Source organism: Lissotriton vulgaris, chromosome 2_1 (assembly GCF_964263255.1).
Source record: "Lissotriton vulgaris chromosome 2_1, aLisVul1.2, whole genome shotgun sequence".
NCBI lineage: Eukaryota > Metazoa > Chordata > Amphibia > Caudata > Salamandridae > Lissotriton > Lissotriton vulgaris.
This window is the reverse complement of record NC_141687.1, coordinates 1,701,468,751-1,701,481,209: the sequence shown is the minus strand read 5'-3', so window position 1 is coordinate 1,701,481,209 and position 12,459 is coordinate 1,701,468,751. Positions and strand designations below refer to the sequence as shown.

Genomic DNA, 12,459 nt, shown 5'->3' with positions numbered 1-12,459 from the left:
CAAGAGTGGCAGCATCTCATCCTGTCATGGATTCACTCCCGTAGGTGATGACTGGCTGTAGTTTTGCTCGTAGGACTTTTAAAAGGGGGTCTAAAGTTAAATCCGGCAGCAGTTTCTTCAGGGGCTTCAAGCTGTGGTTTAAAAGAATTGTTTTCATCTAAAAGTACGCCTAAATGCTTGTAGGAAGTTACTTGGTCCATGCGTTTGCCTTCCATGTAACCGGCTGGGATTTGACTTCTTATGGTGGTTTACACTCATAACTTTCAATTTTGTAAAATGTATTTTTAATGCGTTCCGATGAGAGAAATTATGGGTGGCATCTAAAAGGTGCTGAAGTCCTATCTGTGTTCTGCTAATCAGCACCAGGTCGTCGGCATAAAGTAAGTTTGTCAGTACTGTGGTGCCTAGCTTCGAGGAGTGTGAGGAGCAGGCATCCAGTTCTTCCGGCAAGTCCGCCAGGAGGAGGCTAAAGAGTATAGGGGCAAGGACGGATCCTTGCTTTAAGCCCTTTCTTGTGGTAATTTTTTTTCGAGATACGCCTTCCAGCGCCTAGTTTAAATCTGACCCATGTGTCGGTGTGCAGCTGTACAAGTTGGTCTAGGAGGATTATCCCCCATTCTTTCAGCTTTGACCAGAGTTTAGATTGGTCTACGTGGTCAAAGGCTTCTGAATAGTCAATGAAGCAAAGATACAAGGGTTGTTTGCCTTGCTTCATTGCATTCATGAGCAGGGTTAAGGCCATAATGTTAACGGGTCCTTGACGAAAACCCGTTTGGGTCGTTGGCATAATGCTATCTTTTGTGGACCAGGCGACCAGATCTTTAAGTAAAATACCTGCGTAGTATTTGGCCTCAGTGTCAATCAAGGCTATTAGGCGATAGTTGTTTGGCTCGGATCGCGCCCCTTGCTTGAAAATGGGACTGATGATAGAGCCTAGCCATGACTCTGGAACTCCTGTTGTTCTTATGGCGTGCCTTATTACTGGGACTAGGGTATAGCTCCAGAAGTCAAAGTCCTGTTTGTATAGCAACGGAGGTATGCCATTCGTTCCCAGTGCACCTGCTCGTTTGCCTCTAAAGATTTGTTTACGTATATCTTCGTTCAGGGTTGTTTTTTGCACATCTTCTAGATGTATTGGGCAGTTATGGCTTAATGTAGAAGCTAACTCAGGCTGTGGTCGGTTCGATGGTTCTGTACCCACGTCATATTGGGGCTTTTGGTTTCTTCCCTTCCTAAAAGCGTTTTTTGTGACAGCGTGGCTCGGGAGGCCTTCGGAATGGATGTTTCTGGGACTTGGTCGTTGAAATGTTTAGATAAGTAGTCTACCCAGGTGACTTTGTGATGTTGTAAGTGATGTCTTGGCGATTGGGATGCAGCAATCTGTTGACCGTTTGCCAGAATTTAGCACTGTTTTTCTGGTTTGAATCGAACTTAAGTTGCGCCCAAAGTTCATCGTCTTTTGCTCTTTTCTTCTCCCATCTCCTTCGTTTTAGTGAGGCCCTTAGCTCGCGGAGTGTACCTTGCAATTTCGGATCGTTTGGGGATTTGCGTAGTTGCTTAAAAGTTTGATTTATAGTTAGTTTTAGTTTTTGAGAGACAGGACTGTTTTGTACATAATTTGGAGCGGTTGCCGATTTCCCTTGTTTCTGGCCGTTGCACTGTGAGTATTTGTCTCCTAAAGTTTTGACAAATATTTGCCAGCTTTCTATTGGATGGGTTGAGTTGGCTTGCCCTTGGTTGTATAGACTTTGGTCTTCAGCTGCTATTGTGTCTATATTATTGGAGTTGCACCTTATTCTTCTTAGGTTGGACAATTCCTCCAGCAAGATGGAGTTGCTGTTTTTTGGGATTTGACAGGCTCCTGTTAGAAGATTCAACTCTTGTGAGAAGTGGTCACTAAAATCGCTGTTACCGATCTAGGGCAAGATTCTGCTCCCAAACCTGAAGACGCTTCGTCTTCATGAATGTAATTTAAGTAGCGACAATTGGCAGTTTTCAACCACCCCACCATCACCACCACCTCCACCCTGATGTCTGCAGTGTTATTTTGGCAGCCACAGGCGTCCCTCCACCAAGATGGTATATGCCTGCTGTTGGAGCAAGTTTGTGGCGCATTGTACAGATAAACATATTGATCCTCTATCTGCACAGGTTCTTTTGTTTATTCTGACCCTATCCCAGCAGGGCTCTGCTTTGGGCACATTGAAATGTTATCTGTCTGCCATATCAGCATGTCTGTGGTGTCCCATCAGCCATCCCTGTTCAAATCCCCTATTGTAAATAGGTTTCTCAAAGGTCGTCAACATGTGTTCCGCCAGTTCTGTTCATTGTGCCACAGTGGGACCTCAACTTAGTCTTCCTAGTGGAAATTACATCTACTGGAAGTGCCCATGAGCTACAAGCTCTGTCATCTCAACCTCCGTACCTTACCCTCTGCCCAGGCAAACTGGCGCTTTGCACTAGGGCATCCTTCCTACTGAAGTTGGTAACTCCCTTTCATGTAGGCCAGTCCATCACCCTACCTACCTTTTATGCTGTGCCTCCCCTCTCCTAAGAGGAGGAGAGACTCCGTTGGCTGGACCCAAAAAGAGTGCTGTCGTTCTACCTTGACCACACAAAGTTCTGGGTGGTTGATGAAGTCTTTGTTGGGTATGCTGTAGCTAAAAAAGAAAAAGCAGCCCAGAAACTTACCATCTCATGATGGATAATGCTCTGCATTAGAATCTGCTATATGTTGGCCAAAAATCAAACTTCTGAGGGTTTGCAAGCTCGTTCCACCAGAGCCAAGGCTGCAATCACAACTTTATCTTGCAGAGTTCCTGTCCAGCATATCTGTCTGGCAGCAACGTCGGCTTTCCTGTACACATTTACAAAACCTACTGCATGGACAGCCAGGTCTTACGAGATGGTAATTTTTACCATCGAGTCCTACAGAACTTTCTAGTCTAATCTGTGTCACAACCTCACCTCCAGTGAGTTATTGCTTCAGTGTCTATTCTAAGATTAGGAATCTACAGCTAGAAGTCTCTTTCAGATGAACAAGTTACTTATGCTCAGTAACTCTTTATCTTGTAGAAACTCGATCTAGCTGCTGATTTTTTGCCAACGCATCCATCCTCCCTGCTCTGCGAATGGATTTCAGAGTGAAGGGGTGCTTCCCTTTTAAGGGCCCTAGCTTAAAGCAGCAGTTTTAAGTGTTCTTCGTGGCTCCATGCTTCTGGCGTGGAATGTCGCAAAAAGAAACTGATGTCAGCATGCTGGGGTGGTCCCTATAGAGGCACCGCGCATGTCACTTCTGAAGACGCCACACGGAGGCGAACAACACCACCTACTGTCGTGCAGGCTGCTGCTCACAAAAAATATCCGGATTCAGTCTGACGCCTGGTGATTAATCTAAGATGAGGAATCTGCAGTTAGATAGTCTCTACCAGTTAAGGCATTACAGAAGGTAAATAACTTGTTTGACTATTCCATTTAAATGGTCCTCCACTCTAAAAAATATTCTTCTCTGTTTCAAGATATTACAAATTTCTTTCTCTCCCCGTTACCCTTTTTTCTTTTCTTCTTTCCTCTCTTGCCCCTTCCCTGCACTGTGAAACTAGATAATCTCTTGGTAATTGTATTGTATTATTTATAAATGTACACAAACATAATATTTCCACATCACAATGCTTCCTCAACCAAAGAGATACTGCACAGGTGCACTTAGCTATTCTACTCAATATATCTAGGACTAAGGGTAGTGATCAGTATTTAATTGCGCAAGACTGGCAAGAGGTTACAAAGGCTACATAGTGCCTGTTGAATTACGTCATGCGTTTACCCATGGCGATGCTTATTTTGGCCCAGAATTTCCACTATCCTAGGCACCAGTTACTGCAATCTCCTTCCTTTCTCATTCACAATTCTTTGGAATCTAGAAAACTTTAACAAGAGTAAAGAGGAAGGACTTAACAGTCACTTTTAAGTGACCCCGTTACTCTTAGCCTGTGGGCACTTTTGCTTTATCAGCATGCTCCGACTTCTCAGACAAAAAGATACACTTGTTACCTCTGTTTTTTTCTGAACACTGGAACCACAAATCACTGGCAACAAGACCCACACATTGATAATGGTCAAAAGAATAAGGCCAAAGAGTAAACAATTTACCATAAAGTCACTTTTATCCTTCTCACTGATTTAGCCGCTCTTTCATGGCTTTTTTTTTTCTTTCACCAGCTCCAATACTTTTGGCATTGGTAGCAGGAGAGGCAGCTGGGATCATGGAAAATATTAGTGATGATGTCATTGTTGGACGATGTCTTGCAATCCTAAAAGGAATATTCGGAAGTAGTGCTGTTCCTCAGGTATGTTGAGAATTGTCTGTATTCATTTAAACATATATTTATCATTCACTAACACATAGTTTAACATAGGTGTTTAGAAAACGGTCTTCTGGTGAGGGTGTACAGCCGCCATTGATACCAGAAGATGCAGCAATCCAGTGCCTAAAGGTACCATTTTTTAGGTCTCGCCTGACCCAGCGCATGTGCTGTTCTAGCGAGACTTTTAGTAAGGGCTTCAGATGCTACCATGGCCGGCCTACATCTGACGTGCATGTGTGCGGGCGCGCGCTTACGAGTAGAGGCGCCACATGGCTTTCCTTGTCATGCTCATTAAGCGCATCGCTTGCTGCGCTTGATCGCGATTGCAATCGCTTTCGCGGCCGCTTTGCTGTTCTCAGTGAGCCAGTATTTTCACGGCCGCGTTACTTTTACAGCCGCGCGGCCAATGCTTGTTGTATATTGCCACCCATATACCTATCTTTATAACTTCTGCCTGTTTCAACTGTTGTTACTCGCTCCTAATGTTAGACCCAATATAAGCAAATATGGGCTTTGAGTTTACAGCGATAAACAATATTGCTTTTGTAAATCACATGCTGTGTTACTTTCCAAAATCAAGCAAAGGAATAATTTACCAGCTACAGGCCTGTTTGTGGTGTATGGCGATTTTACTGCATCTCCTTGTGGGTCATGGGGTGTCTCCTTCTTTGAAATAGTGCCTTACGGAGTAGTGCTTTGGTTTATGGTCTGAGAGACCTGCAGTGAAAATGCATAAATAGATTCTCAGCTCCCTTGGAACCACTTCTGGTGCCTTGCTACTCCTAACGCCACCGCGCAGGTTCATTCACTGGTGCGCGGGTGTGGCCTTAAATACAAAAATCGTCTCTGTTAGTATAAGTAGTTGGATACTACTCTAATAAAAAAACTAAAAGGGGGTTCCATTTTAAAACTGCGTGAGTGTAAATAAAAATGCGTTTAAAATACGACTCGAGATTCCCTATTCATGGTTGTTGAATTGAGCTGTGTGTTTTGATGTTGTCTTCCTTGTCGTCATGGCCTATGCTTTCCTGTAAACTGTTGTCTGCTTCTTATTTGCGCGACTTTGGTAATGGTGCGGTAAACCCCAGCTTCCGCTGATAAATTGCGGGAAAGAGGGGGCAGCCTGGGAGCGCAGTTTCCTCTGGGAGGAGTTAAAATGTATGTACTGCACTGTATCACCGCATCCCCACAGCAAAAACACGGGCCAGCAGGCTGTGCCAGCCCATTCTCGCCTGCAGTGCAAGGGCTTTCCTGAGCTGCCCCCCACCCTCTTTCCTCCAGGCCCCTCACACTTCAAATCTGTGCTCTCCCACCTCTCCACAACCCCACAGCACAAACACTCGGGCCTGCAGGGGGTGCTGGCCCACTCTCACTAGGGCCGGACTGGTTGTAGTGGGCACCATGCGTTTCCCCTGTGGGCCGCCGGGGTGGAGGCTCGTTTTAGGCCCCTGGGGGGCCGTTTTTGTTAAAGGCCGCTTTGAAGCATAGTTGCAATATCGGCCCCTGTAACAAAATCGGCCAAGACCGGCCCTGGCAAACATTTCAGCCACACCTCCAACACCCCAGGGGACCGGCCGAACACTTTGCCAGGGCCGGTTTTGGTTGCCAGTCCTGTCCTGGTTTCACCTGCAGAACATTGGCTTTCCTGAGCCCGGCTGTCAGAGCGCCGAACCTCCCTCCCAGACGGACCAGCTCATTCCCTCGGCAAACACCCGGGCCTGGAGGGGGTGCCGGCCCACTCTCGCACGCAGAGCACTGCTTTCCAGAGCAGGCCCTCCCCTTCCCTCCAAGCCTGTACAATCCCACCTCTCCACACCCCCACAGCAAACACCCAGGCCTGCAGTGTGTGCTAGCCCGGTCTCACCTGCAGGACACTGGCTTTCCTCAGCACCCCTCCCCCCCCCCTTTTCCTCCAGGACCCTCACTCTTCAAAACTGTGCTCTCCCACCCATCCACATCCCCACAGCAAACACCCAGGCCTGTAGTGTATGCCAGCCCGTTCTCGGCTGCAGGTCACAGACTTTGCAGATCAGACCCACCTCTTTGCCCCGAACTCCCCAACCTGTTCTGTCATAGGACTCACCTACACTCATCAGCTCACTCTCACCTGCAGAGCATTTGCTTTCCGGAACCGACCCTCTCCCTTCCCCAAACTCCGCCTTCAACCCATGCTTTCACAACTCTCTACATTCCCACAGTAGGCATTAGGCAAAGTCTGAGTAGTTGTCACACACCTCCCAGCTTTCCCACACACAGACCTTTGTATCCAAGCAGCTAGACACTGCACACACATTTGAGCACCTGTTAGTTGGATGAATTGGATAGGAATAGAGAAAAGATGTGCAAGAATGTTTGGGAGTTCACTGTAGTCCAAAAGGATTGGGATGATTCAAGAGGGGAGGGAAAGGTAGAGGTGGAATGTTTAAAATAAATTTTAAAAAATTTAAATAATTTTTTTAAATATTCAATATATTATTACACACCTATATATGCTATACATAGTATTGCATTTGTATTTATAGAGCTCTTGCCATAACCCTCGTCATGCCTAAAGCACTTTCTGGGTGGCTAGATGGCATCATTTATATAGCTCTTATCCCTTGAGAGGCAGGGACATGTTCAGATTCCCGTTTGCCCATTGGAGTGCATAGTGTTAAAAGTGGTTTGGCCTATAATTAGCATACTGGGTGAGGTGTGTGAGGTTTGATGACGTGGTGGAACTTTGAATGTGGCCTTATGGCTAGATCGGTCGACCTCGAAGTTTGGCAACTGGGTTCCTGTTTCGGCAGGGATGCTCAACATCCTGTGATTTTGGGCAAATCACTGAATCTTACTGTGTCCAACAAGACAAAGGAATGTGTCGATCTGTAAATCAACTGTTGCTCATGTAAAGCGCTCTGATACCTTCAGGTCGAGTTCACACTATATAAACGCCTCCCCCCCCCCTACAACCAAGGTAATATTATACAGCAAATGTTCCCATTTCAGATGGCAGCAATTCCACTATGGATGAGCAAGGTGGTGAGGGCTAGACTCACTGACCTCTCGCACTGTCGGCACTGAACCTCAATGTCGAGAAGTGGGCAGGACATCATGAGCCACAGCCTAGCCTGTGGTCTGACTGGCCCCTGAGAGCCAAAAAAGAAGTCGATCCTTCAAAAGATGTGTTCTACAGATGTAATGTACAAATGAGAGAAGGCTCTTTAAAATATATTTTAATATATTTTTGCATTCAGTGATATTTGATAAAATGCACACTTTATAAACAGGAACTTAAATTTTAATAACCCTTACCCATGCCCTGGCGTAATTGCGATGCACAAGTGTTGTAGACGAACAGTAAAATAATTCATTTTGTAGCGCACATTGTATAGAAGGCCAATATTGTTAATGAAGCAACCTTGTTTGATAGTAAATATGGAAGTCAGGTTTTTGCAATGCTCAGATTTTTAACTGAATTACTTAAAGATGCTTCCAGATTTGTCAGCCAATGAAAATGAGGTACAAAGCTATGAAGTGAGTTTCCTCGGATCACACCATTTGGTGAAGTGGGGAAGCCATAATTTGAACCCATTTTTCCCATGACACACAGTCTGCAATTCAATTATTGGACATAGCACCTTTTCTCTTCAGTTTAACACTAATGCACAATGTTTTCTAAATAGGTACACTGTGTTAAATGAGTGTGACACTGTGCAGAACATTCTTCTAGGAAAAGTACGGTTTCATGTAAAAAGAGTAAATAATCAAAGACATTGAATATTTGTATCATACCAGGCAATCTAGGAAATTAAATGAATTAAAAGGTATCTGTACTGTTCTTTTTTGTTCAAAGGAAGCTATTTTTTAAGTTGAAATATCAGGCTTCGCCGGATATTTCAACATAAAAAATTGCTCCAAAAGGCGAGACTTATTGGCTATGCCAATGCTTGAAATTTCAGTTTTCCAAGATGCAGATAACTGGGAACACAGATGTTTTCACCTCATGTAATTGTTTTTATTTTGGAGGTACTTACCACAATTAATGAATGTTCTTTACTCATACTTTCCTAATGGTTGAGAAAATAGATTGACCTTAGCACTGTTAGACATTCCTTTCACTGCCACTTTTATTTTCATTTTGTTCTTCCCTGCGTTTTAAACTTGCTGTAAAGAAATAGAGCTTTCTGCAGAGTAGTAGCTTAATTGAAGTAACAAACAAAAAATATTCCCACCTGAGTGCCGGAATGTAATAACATATCTGAAAGAGACACGTTAGTGATAGATTCCTTACCTTAAAATATCCCCAGGCGTCAGACTGGATCCGGAAACGTTTGCGTAGCAGTACCCTTACGCGTCGGTAGGCGTCGTCTGCGGCTCCGCGTCCGTCGTTGGCGTCGTGGGCGCCGTGATGACGTCGTCGGAGTACTTAGATGCCGCCTCCGCGTGCTGACGTCAGTTCTTCTTTTTTCCGCGCCAGCCAGCGCAGATCTGGAAAAAGCAGTAACCCAGTCAATTTTTGACTAACTTTTTTGAGATCATTTTTGATCCTTCTCGAAGTCTTGCGACTCCGATCGGTGCCGTAGGGATGCCTGGTTTCAAGCATTGTGAAGATTGCGACCGCACCATGTCGGTCATGGATCCTCACCACCTGTGCCTGACTTGTCTAGGCGTCGAACACGACGTCGAGTCCTGCTCCGACTGCCGGGCTCTTTCTTCGAAAGCCAGGCGGGAGCAGTCCCGCAGGCGACTCGAATTCCGGCAGTCGGCCCCGCGCCGCCTGAGGTCCTGGTCCCACGTGAGGTCGAGGGACAGGTCGCGGGGACGGAGCCACCAAATCTCCGGGAGTCGGCACCACTCCTCCGGGTCGAAGTCGTCGTCAGGTAAGAAGCACAAGAAGTCGAAGAGACGTCATCGCTCTTCTGACTCCCCCCGACGCTCGTGCGACGCGGCTGGGGGTTCGGATGACACCGCCCACGCGGCTCCATCGGAGTCGCGGGCGTCCCGTCCCGCCCCACACCCTCCGGTCCCTGGGTGAGACGCGACGCCGGAGGAGATTGAGCGCTTCCTCATGGCCATGAGGTCCCTTTCTCCTCCGACGGGCTCCGTGGCACCTCCGGGCCCAGCGGACTCGTCTGGGGCCCCTAGCGGGTCAGGGGCTTCGGCCCCGACGCCGTCGGGTGCTTCGGCCCCGACGTCGCCGGCGCCTTCGGGCCCGGTGCCACAGGGCTCCCCGGTCCCGACAGCGCCGGCGCCTTCGGGCCCGGCGCCGCATGATCAAGCGGCCCCGGCGCCTTCGGGCCCGGTGCCACGGGACGCCGCTGGACCTTCCTCGGGCTCTGGATCGCCACCAGTGGACCTTACGACCCCCCCGGCGTCAGTCCGTCTGGTGTTGCCTCCGACGCCGTCCTCGGGCGGCGCCGCCCCCGATTCCTCCTTTGCTCCGGTTCTGGCGTCGGAGCGGCGCCGCTGGGCGCCACATCCGACGCCGTTTGGAGATTTCCACTTCTATGAACCGGCCCCATTGATTAACGACCCTGAGTATCAGGAGATGGGTGATGAGGAGGATTGGGAGGGGTCTGAAGACCCTCTGACCAGGGAGTGTCAGTCTCAAGAAGACTGGGCAGGAGACCTTGGGGATGCCATTGGTCTGGACACTTCCCCAGACACTGGCTTTGTCTCCCCTCCTACCGTGGCTACGGAGGAGGGGGCAACCTATAACGTGGTATTGACGAGGGCTGCCAAGGCCTTGGGCCTTGAGCTCCCCGTCGCGGCCGTGAGGACTAACCTCCTCAAAGAGGTCCTTTAACCGCAGTCAAGCTCGGCCGAGCCTCTGCTGCCCTTTAATGAGGCCTTGACCGACGTTCTTTTGGGCACCTGGTCCAGGCCCGCTAGGGGTTCGCCCGTAGATAGGAACGTGGCCAGACGCCACCGCCTGACCCCGGGCGACCCATGTTTCCTGTCCACCCACCCCACCCCCGAGAGTCTAGTCATCCAGGCCTCCAATTCCCAGACTGCATTCCCGTCGGCTCCGCCGGACAGGGAATCCAAGAGGTATGAGAATTATGGCAAGAAAATATTCTCCTCCCTTAGTTTGGAACTGCGGTCTTCCAACACCGCATGCCTCTTGGGCCCCTACACCCACTCTCTGTGGGAGACGGTGGCGGAAGTGCTGCCAGAGTGTCCGTTGGAGGTACGGGCCAAACTCGGCCAAGCCCTTGTGGAGGGCCGAGATGCAGCCAGGTATTCGATCCGGTGTGGGCTGGATACCACTGACTCGCTGGGCAGAGCAATGGCAACGACGGTGGCAGTGAGACGCCACGCCTGGCTGAGGTCCGCCAACTTTTCGGCAGATGTCCAGAACACTCTCATGGACATGCCGTTCGATGGCCATCGCCTTTTTGGTGACAAGGCAGACCATGCGCTTGAGCGCTTTAAGGACTCACGGGCTACGGCCAAGTCCTTGGGCCTCTCGGCCCTGCGCCAGCAAACGGCTGCTTTTCGCTCCTTTCGTGGCCAAGGAAAGGACGTCCCTACACGTGCCGCCAGCCACTCGCGCAGACTAACATCCAGCGCGGTGGCAGCCGTGGGAACTGCCGTGGAGGCGGTCGGGGACAAAGGCGAGCTCAGTCCACACCTTCCCCCGCGGCATCCGCCTCTAAACACTCCTAGTCTGTGCTTTCAGGCCCATGTGACGCCAGTGGGTGGCAGGGTTCGCCATCACCACTCCCACTGGCGCACTATCACGTCGGACAGGTGGGTGCTGCAAATCGTCCGAAGGGGCTACTCCCTCCCCTTCGAGACAACTCCTCAAGCCATGCCACCGCAACACCACCGCGTATCGGGGAATCACTTGCGGTTTCTGCAGGAGAAAGTTTCGTCCCTCTTGCCCAAGGGGGCCATCGAGCGCGTTTCTGGGCCGGAAGTAGGACGTGGTTGCTACTCCCACTACTTTCTGGTACCCAAGAAGGGCTACGGGGGCCTACGCCCTATCTTGGACCTACGGAACGTCAACAGCTTCCTCCGGAAGGAGAAGTTCAAGATGCTGACTCTGGCTCAGGTCTTAGCTGCCCTGGACCCAGGAGACTGGATGGTAGCGTTGGACTTGCAGGACGCGTATTTTCACATCCCCGTCCTGCCGGCCCACCGGCGTTACCTGCGGTTCACGGTAGGCCAGGAGCACTTTCAGTTTACTGTGCTCCCCTTCGGCCTTACCAGCGCCCCACGGGTGTTCACGAAGGTGATGGCGGTGGTCGCAGCTCATCTGCGCCGGTTAGGGGTCTCAGTCTTCCCCTACCTCGACGACTGGTTGTTGAAGGCGGGCTCGCCCCAGACAGTCGTCCACCAACTCCAGACTACGGCAGACCTCCTGCACCAGCTGGGGTTCTCCATCAATGTGCCGAAGTCACACCTGTGTCCCTCTCAGAAGCTCCTTTTCATCGGAGCGGTTCTCGACTCGGCGCAGTTTCGGGTTCACCCACTCGAACAGCGTGTTCGGGATATACAGGCTCTGATTCCAATCTTCCAGCCTTTATCCCGGGTTTCGGTCAGGTTGACACTGCGGCTTCTGGGGCTGATGGCTTCCTGCATCCTTCTGGTGCATCACGCCCAGTGGCGGATGCGGGCTCTGCATTGGGACCTGAAGTTACAGTGGGCCCAGCATCAGGGCAACCTGTCCGACCATGTCCTGATCTCGGAGGGCACTGCGAGACAGCTGCAGTGGTGGCTCACGGACCGCGATTGGGTCAGCGGCAGATCCCTCTCCCTTCCCCAACCGGAGCACGTAGTTGTGACGGACGCGTCCCTCCAGGGCTGGGGAGGCCACATGGGAAAGGCGGAGATCAGAGGCCTCTGGTCTCCGGCGGAGTCCCGGCTCCATATCAACCTTTTGGAGCCGCGGGCGATTCGTCTAGCACTGAAGGCATTCCTCCCCTCTGTCCGGGGGAGTGTAGTGCAGGTGTTCACGGACAACACCACCGCCATGTGGTACTGCAACAAACAGGGCGTGGTGGGGTCGTGGACCCTCTGCCAGGAGGCTCTGCGCCTCTGGCAATGGCTGGAACATCAGGACGTGACTCTGGTGGTTCAACACCTGGTAGGTTCTGTGAACGCCAGG

At 50.0% G+C, this 12,459-nt stretch overlaps 1 protein-coding gene across 3 annotated transcripts in view; it reads left to right on the top strand.

Annotated features, from left to right (window-relative positions):
• KDM1A (lysine demethylase 1A) overlaps positions 1-12,459 on the top strand; it is a 1,339,130-nt gene that overhangs the window by 1,153,939 nt on the left and 172,732 nt on the right. For all 3 annotated transcript variants that reach the window (XM_086957680.1, XM_086957681.1, XM_086957679.1), the window contains exon 17: positions 4,219-4,346. In XM_086957680.1, the coding sequence (XP_086813806.1) occupies positions 4,219-4,346 (128 nt within the window). The remainder of the gene's footprint in view (positions 1-4,218; positions 4,347-12,459) is intronic.